This window comes from Eucyclogobius newberryi, unplaced genomic scaffold (genome assembly GCF_026437365.1).
Source record: "Eucyclogobius newberryi isolate DKJ021-1_F unplaced genomic scaffold, fEucNew1.0.hap1 SCAF_9, whole genome shotgun sequence".
Taxonomy (NCBI): domain Eukaryota; kingdom Metazoa; phylum Chordata; class Actinopteri; order Gobiiformes; family Gobiidae; genus Eucyclogobius; species Eucyclogobius newberryi.
The window spans coordinates 9,017,340-9,026,449 of NW_027316532.1; the positions used below are offsets into that span (position 1 = coordinate 9,017,340).

The window sequence follows — 9,110 nt, forward strand, 5'->3', positions numbered from 1 at the left end:
TTTGACTGCTATGGGACGCGCACACAAACACACGCGCGCGCACGCCGTAAGAGGTAGAGTAGAAAGCGCGTGCTCCATTAGCGCGGGGCTGTAATTAAAGGCGGTGCTGCGTGATGAAGCAGTCAGACGGGTCGGACGGGCGGCATCCCTCCGGGGAAAGGCCTCTCCTGAACTGTCACTCAAGCTGCGGCAACGGCGGTTCATCCGGGTTTCAGAGCAACACACGCACGTAGATTCACGTCCAAAACCTGTTTCAAATCACTATCGTGCAATCATACGCACGGGAAAACAAATAAAAATCACTGTGACAGTGTATTATTATCATTTTCCATTGAAAGCAGAGTCCACGTTTAGGTCATGTCCATCCACGTGTTTCCACAAAACCACTGGCTCAAGATGGCTCAAGATGGCAGTAAATTTTACACACCAAAATAGTGTGCAGCTTTACGCAATTTCTGTAATTTATATTTGTATTAAAATATGAAGCACTGTTTTATACTGATGATTTGTGTGTTATTAAAACAAATATTGCATGCTGTTTGAATGAAAATGCCTGGAGAGGGGATGTTTGAATTGAAGACAAGATTGTCTTTATTCCAAATGTCTTCGCTCAGCAGCTGAACAAAGAGCCAGAGGTATCAACCTTCTAAATACATTTTTGCTTTTTCCATAACATGACAGCTTTTAAATTACCATCTTAAATAGAAAATACATATCCTCAAATAGAAGTTATCCTCAAAAACAGAAATATGACGCGTGGGACTGCCTTAGCACTGAATCACAGAAATGTAAACACAATATTGGATGAGGTGCTGTCTTTTCATAAATAGTGGCATTTTGGGGCCGTTAAATATAGAAATAAAAACCCGTATAGAATTCAGCCTACAAGTTCTGATTCTTAGCAGAAATAGTGCCAAATGTTGGCTCGCGTCAGGCCTATACAGGTGAGAAGATGCTCTTTGTGCAAGCCAATTCTTGTTCCAAATCATATCCATAACACAAATCCGCATTATCAGCGTTGAAATGTACACAATAAATAAAGTTAAAGGCCTCCCTTTTCTGGTTGCCATAAACGTTATAACATTTACATTTCTTACAGTTCACACGCAGGGACCGACGCAGGAGACGCTCTGCTGCGCAACGCAGGAACTTGTGGATCTCTGCAAAAGTTGAGTCTATTTCTCCACGCTGTTCCACCGTCCATGCCATTGTCTGCGGTCTATTTACATGCATTATTAGTCAGTAAAAACAAGGAGTTACATGGCAGCGGCGTGCGCGGAAGAGTACGGGTCTATCCCAGTCTTGGTCATACCTGGAAAGAGTATGTAGGCCACCGGGGGCTGTAAACTGGAGGAAGACCAGGCGGTACAGTTACACGGCACCACGTAGCCTGGGTTGGTGGGAGAAGGGTGGGTGTGGGTGTGTTGGCTGGGGCACCCTAGGGCCCCAAAAGCGCCGTTCTGGTATCCCAAGGAGGATGCGTATGGCAAAGAGCTGGTGGTCAACGTGTGCGGCATCTCCGTCATCTTCTGGATGGAGCTGAACTGGCTCGGGTCTAAAAAGGAGTAGGGCGCAGAGGTGGGCGGCAGGAAGGCGCGGGCTTTCTCTGAGGCGCTCAGCAGCGAGTCTGCAGCGGACATAGACATACCCTTTAGGTGCTCCGTGTCTCCCAGATAGGGCAAAGGAAAGACGTAGCGGTCCTTCTTGAGCAGGTTTTTGGGTTTACGCCTCGGTCGGTACTTATAGTCTGGGTGCTCCTTCATGTGTTGTGCTCGCAGCCGCTTGGCCTCGTCGATGTACGGTCTCTTCTCTGACTCGGACAGCAGCTTCCACTCCGCGCCCAGGCGTTTGCTGATTTCAGAGTTGTGCATTTTGGGGTTCTCTTGGGCCATTTTCCGCCTCTGACCCCGCGACCAAACCATGAAGGCATTCATGGGTCTCTTGATGTGATCAGCCGGCTTTGACATGACTAAAAAGTGATCTTTATCCCCAAGCGCCAAGCAAAGCAAAAGTTCTTATCGGGAAGGAAGGAGAGGAGAAAGAGGGACACTGTTCACCTGTCCAGACGCCAGATACCAGTCATGCCCGTGTGGGATGTGACAGAGCGGGAGCTGCGAAAGAAAAGGGAGAGAAATCCACTTTTGTTTGGACTTTCCGTGCGTTTTGAAGTCCTCTCAAAGCGGCGCGTAAAACTCTGTCACTGGAGCGCAAAGTGGAGAAAACACATGCAGGAACGGATGCGTAGAAATCCACACAAGTGAAAGCAATGCTCCGCAGTCAGTTGCTCGTAAAAAGTGTTCCGCGCTTGTTTCTCTTTTTTCTCTCTGTCTCCGACACACTCTGCCTCTCTCGGAAGGGTTGTCTCAAGCACCTGGCTCGGAAATGAGCGGAAGAGCGTGAATACGAGCCAAAAGCGGTGAAGTTCAAAGGCTGGGCTGGTTTGGTTTCTGCACGCAATCTGACATAATCTGCAGGGCGTTCACTCACCAACCTGAGCGCCCAATCAGCACGGAGAGCGCCTATTAGAATACCTTCACCGAATACATGTGCACGCAGAAACAAAGCGGGCAGACACGGGGCTATGGGCGCGTGTGCACGTGGGCGCGTGTGTGTGCGTCTCTGTCGGTGTGTGTGGACGCGCGCGGCGGGGTAATACTCAGGATCCCGCCCCGAGTCCGTTTAATGTATGATTCCTCCAAACACGGACCTTTCGCCTCTGTTAAAAGCTGACTTCACTCCAAAGGTGACTGGACCGTGCAGCCAACTCACAGGAATGGAAAAACACACTGATTTCGCTGCCAAAAAATGCAACTTTATTTATTTTTCTTATTCATTTTTTTTCTACTACAATCCGCAATGGACGCATTGGTGTCCAGGGGATTAATCCATACTGCCCATATAGGATTTTCATATATTTTTAAACCAAAACACTGTCAAGAATTAAACTTTATTTTTCTTTTTTTTCTTTTTCAACTCCAAATACCGCACTATTAATGCCTCTGTGCATTTGGGGGAATTAATCAATATTATCCACATAGAAGTCTTAACGAAACCTAGACTAAAAGTACGTGTATTTATTATCAACAATTCTTTTACATTTTGTTTCATTATATTTATACATCGATATGGACTCTATATTAATCATATTTGGACCCACGTTACCACTTGAGGGCCCTCCCAATTCCTTTGAGTTGTAGCCCCTTCACACAATCAGGGGCAGAGCCGTCAGACTTTAAACAGCAACACGAGAACTTGAATGTTTTACTAATCTTATATAATTATGTGTGCATTCAGAAGTTTTAGAGTGCATTCCCACTTGCACTTTTTGGCCCCGGTTTGATGTCAGTTTAATTTTTATGTCTTTTTGAAATTACTCCTGTTTGAAAGTCGTGGTCTTGCTTTGTCCATGTTAAGTCCGGGTTTAGTCCGTTTAGTCCTCATTTTAATGTGGTGTTGTGCAAATGGGACTGCATCCTTTAGGCTCCAACAGAGACTCAATTGTCAAAGGCCACAACAATGGCCTTATCTTCTAATCTCTAATTGTTTTTTTTAACGTTTTCTCCCAAAGTAAGCCTAATTGAATCCAAACCAGAAACATAACGCATTTTAAGTGTAAAGAAATAGAGAGGTTATAGCTGCTAATTGTACTTGATATCAGTGCACCAGTGTGGTTTGAAGGCGGTGCGGACTGATGCGTTTAAAATGCTAATTTAAAGAGGGCCAGTAGTGCCTAATGGCCCTCGGGCTAAATGGGCCTGATGTATGATTCTTTGTGCGGTGATTATTAAAGCAAACGCACTCGGCTGGATTTCCACAGCACTCCGTCAACACACGCGCGGGGAGGAGGGCGCGTTTATTGTGCGCATGCAGTCGGCTCCGGTTAGTTACACCGTTAAGTGGGCTTTACATTAATGTTTGAGCTCTCCTGACTAATAGAGGTCTGATCATGCGCGTGGGGAGAAAAGTTATTTGGAGTGCACGTCACAAAAAGGACTAGGCGAAAGCTGCATGGGAATTCTTTATAGATTGAATATCTTATGGTGACAGTGTACAAAAGACAGCCTGATTTACAGTGCAATAGCCTGATAATTAAAGAATCAAAGCTGGTAAACGCCCAAATAAACAAACACATGTAATTGCCGTTGAACTAGAGCTGCAACTAACGATTATTTTAGTATTCGACTAGTCAGTAATTCTTTTGGACTAGTCAAACGATTATTTCTATTGCACATTGAGCCTTTTTAAAAACATCATCAACCAAATAAAGGTTGAAATATGGTGACTGAAGGCTTCTAGATAGAGAATATTTACGACTAAAAAGTATTATTGATGTAAATAATGTATTCTTTTGGACATTTTGATTTCATAATGCTGCTTTCTTTGTTATGACAAGGTCTTTTTTTACGTATGTGTGTTGGAGTCAGTTTAGATGATGATTACGATTATCAAAAAAGTCGATTGAACCACTTTTATTTATTAATAATAACCAGTATTGATATATATATTATATTTTTGGATGTTTGCTTCTACTTTTCAGGCTAACAATCAGATAAAAGGGTAATGTATTGCACGCAATTTGTAAATGTGCCAGTTTAATTCGCAATGTGAAGGTAAAATATACAAACGTAACAACTAAAACACGCAATAAATAAATTCCATTCTAGCGATAATAGGCTGATAATAGGCTCTAGTACAGCCCAAAATATCCGATGCGCCACACACTTTAAACTCCACGTTGCCATGTACAGTATGAGTCCACCACGCTGCGTCTCATTCTCACGCTCTCCCTCACGCACGCACCCCCCCCCTCTCTCTCTCTCTCTCTCTCTCTCTCTCTCCTCTCTCTCTCTCTCTCTCTCTCTCTCTCTCTCTCTCTCTCTCTCTCTCTCTCTCTCTCCTCCTCCTCCTCCTTTTCCCTCCCACACGCATGCGCCTCCTTCCTCTCCAGTCACATCCCCATCATATCTTCACTTTTTGAAACACAAATACAAACCCGGGAACAATAATGTCCCACACTCCCACACTACACATCTTACAAACAAGGACTGCGCAGCGTAACGTGCGCATTCCCAAATAGTGTGTACGTAGCACCGTCTGTCCACAACCGCCGTGTCATTATAAATATGCGTATTTTGGCATGAGCGTGAAAAAACACCCACAGCTTATTCGGGCTTCCATTTTTACTTTCGAGATGAACGCGACTGATAACTGGAGGGAAATTATTTTTTAGGGGCGCGCCATCCGTGTCATGAGGGACGGATCCGCAGCTTTTCTTATTCCAAAAACGGGATTGTCTCATGCAACCGCGTCTTAAAAGTTCCCGGGACAATTTAACAGGATAATGAGAAATGCAATAGGGGTTTGATTCGTCAAGGATGGAAACGATAATGATGTATTATTATTATTATTATTATTATTATGATTATTTCCATCGGCTCTGGTCTTTATATGTCACTCTGCTCAGGAAAAAGACATTGCACATTTTATGCGATACAGTAACGCTCTGTATCTAAACTTAGTCCCGAGGAAGGCCGGTGGAACAAAAATGTTTTCATGATGTTATGAGTGGCTTGTAAGCATATTTGCGGACGGCTAAAATGACAGTCCGGGGATTTAGAGGGGTGAACATGGGGGGAGGAGGGACAGAGCCCGAGTTGAACAGACGAGGGTCCCGTGCGTGGAAAGCGGCGAGGTGAAGCGTGCACCGGAACTGTCCATGGTGCTGAAGGACTAACAGGGTTTGTATGCCGCTACACTCCGACCTCTCATGCCTTTATTTGGGAGTGCCATCCGGTTTAGTGATGGGAAATTTCATATCATCCGCCGGGAATTTGTCCCCACAATATATAAGTACAATGTAAATACTTGTAATGAGTGTTTTGTTTTTGTCATAAATGAGCTTGAATGGGTTTGGTGAATAAGACGTCTCATTATCCACATTTATTTTCCAGACATTGTTTGGATATAAATGTGTTTGTGCATTTAGCTTGTAATAAAACGACTAACACATCTTTGAAATATGAAGTTTGTTATACTATTAAAGGTGAATTTAATGTATAAAAAATATTGATGGGCGATACCAGCGATTTTTGCAGCAACAAAGTAATATCAAGATGCCAATCCGATACCGATACCAATGCGTATTGAATTACAATGCAATGAAACTCCTCTACTAGAAATAATTTGACCGTGGCTATATTTTCTCTCCACCACAGATTGAACTAACATAAAAAGTAAATATATTATGTGCAGAAAACAAATCAAATTTTTTGTGTATTACAAGATACAAATGGTGAGTACACAAATTCCTCCCCACAATAGAATATACCATTTATTATTTTGTGACAATGAATTTAATAATATGGTTTTGCAATCCCTAGCATGAAACTGTGCAATGAAATGTGTCATATTGTTATTATTTAAAAAAAAAAAAAAAATTAACCATCATTTACTGAGGGTAAGAATTATTTCACATTCACAGTGAAGACCAGGTCAGTTGCCTTATAAGCAACATTTTGAGGACTTGTTCACCAATCAAAAGATATAATATAATATAATATAGGTTCACAATCCTAAACACATGCAAATAGTTCCAATACACATCAAGAAACTGTTGACTGAAATCGCTCATATTATCGCTTTATTTATATAGATACCACATACAATATATCCCAAACCACTATTTCACATTCACCCATGGACACTCTCTTGATATATTACATTTTTCAATGAAGAAATATCAGTGAATGCTGGCAATTCATTACACACAGCAGTAGAAACACCATAGACTTAACAGAAGTTTCATATTTACATAATTCATCTTTTATTCTATTCAGATAATGTGGAAGAGAAAGGTTGTCTCTTAGCACAGTCGAACCCACATTGAGACAATCCGATGTATCTCAATGAAGACATAATAGTAAAGATGTTTTTACATTATCCTCTATTATAATACAGATATGTGCACATTTAGCCCTATCTTTGCAGCGATAGTTCAAACTAAATCTGGTAAAATGCCTTCATGTGTGTACCGCAGTGAGGAACAGAGAGCGCGGAGCAGTTAGAGTCCACAAAGGTTGAAAACGTCAGGTTATTATAAAAGGATAGGGCCAGTACTTCAAAGCAGCGCAGCCTCCCATAACACAATTATACAATACAATTAGGATTAAAGGGGCATGGCAGAGATAAGTGCAGATAGGGATAAATTATCGCGGCAGGAAAGATGTGACTCTCCACTGACCTTCATTAAAAGAAAAAAACTCATTTCGGGCCGGTGTTCCTCACAGGGGGATTTGAGGCGTCCACACCACACTGCGACTCGACAGATAAGATTTATACAGCACAAATGAGAATGTGCACCGCGCTAAACAATATCATAAAGTGGGCATTTTCAACTAATTATTCAATGTGTCAAACTGCAGGATACAATATAGAAAGCGGTATTGGAGATATGTTTTTAATCATGTTTGTACGAAGCGAGTGTGAAGGAATGGATGACAAGTTTATTAAAAGTGAAAACTGCACTATTATTAATGGAATAACAATAATCAAGGTGGGTGGACAATTCTATTTCTAGTTTTAATGAAAATGCAAAAATGTTATCTTGCTAGTAATTCTCAATAGGGCTTGGGATTGCGTCGTCACTCAGAGAATATTCAGTTAGCCCAATGTTAAACCAACGGAGATTTTAAGAAGTTAAATACTAAACTTATAGACTCTATAGTGTGATATTTACCAGAAGTGACCCAGCAGATTGGACCCAGGATCCCCCCCCCCAAAAAAACAAAAAAACAAAAACTAAACAAAACTTGAAGATGGTTTTTGCTATTGTTTGAGACAGTTTATTGCAAATACAATGTTTTCAACCAACTTGTGAAACGTTGCAATCACTTTCACTGCAATTATTGCAAAGCATATTACTTATTTGATCATTTTACACCACATCAGTGTAATTCCTTTTCTGTCCAGGAGTGGTCAATTGAAGGTTTCAAAGGTAATCCTCTGGACAATGTTTAAAAAAATGACGGCCGAAACAGCTCGATTTAAAAAAAACTTTGTCCAGATAACTTCTTTACACCATGCACAATCTAAGTACAACCAGAACCAAACCAGATTCATGACAGCAGTATACAAGTCTAAACTAGGGCTAAAACAAGCCTACAATGGGGTGATGCATGGGGTGACCAAAGTAGATCCAAATAAGGAATAACTATCCAAAACAATGAGAACCACTGACTGTGTCAATTGTCAAATCTCGCTTTTAATGCTATAATTCTCTAAACCCTAATAAGAATATCACACATTATCTAGAGACATACTACAGCTGTATGTGAAATGTTCAGCTCCTCAGAAACTCATTGCCTCAGTACAGACCTTTTGAAAGATTGTACAATACATTCCAAAATACCCAGAATTGAGGCAAAAATTAAGAGGAACATAATGTGATTTGAAGGGAGAAACTGGGATCAGAATATAAATATATATATATATATATATATATATTTTTTTTTTTTTTTGCAAATAAGAAACTCAGATGCACATGAGCGACATCAGAGCCTTGTTTAAATACATTTACAATCGTATTTTACATGATTAGTTTAGACTGTGATAGACGCAGCATTTTTTATGGAAGAAAATCCAGATTGTTCCAGTTCCATATTGTTGTAAGTCCACCATCCCTAAATTCCAGTGTGTTTTGCGTGATGTGCATATAAACCGGAGCAGTACAAACTGTCATGATTGCGCCTGGAGCCTTGCCTCACTCCCTGTCACCTGTCTGTCCCTAAAAAATGACTTCATCACTCACAATCAGATCCACAACACGCCTGTCTCTCCAAAACCTCAGATGTCAAGTTTTTAGTCCCATGTATTGTGGACGGTATAATCATAATTTTATCCTTTTTGCCTCCCCATTTTTGCCCCAAGAGAAAAGAGACATTTCCTCCAAAGTTAATTAAAACAACACAAATCAGAAATATACGCAGACATTACACAGACATGTAATTAGATCACATGTGCCAACTTGAAACTGTAATAGATAATCATGTCCTTGCTCCTAAATGGCATGTATACCTCCAGGTAATGTGGGCCACTAAATACCATCTGTGCTG

General features: G+C 41.2%; 1 protein-coding gene across 1 annotated transcript; it reads right to left on the minus strand.

The window, feature by feature from the left end:
* Nucleotides 1–558: 558 nt before the first annotated feature.
* On the minus strand, nucleotides 559–2,518 carry sox14 (SRY-box transcription factor 14). The gene has a single exon (XM_072438822.1). The coding sequence runs from the start codon at nucleotides 1,965–1,967 to the stop codon at nucleotides 1,257–1,259; it is 711 nt and encodes a 236-aa protein (XP_072294923.1). The 5' UTR covers nucleotides 1,968–2,518; the 3' UTR covers nucleotides 559–1,256.
* Nucleotides 2,519–9,110: the final 6,592 nt, after the last annotated feature.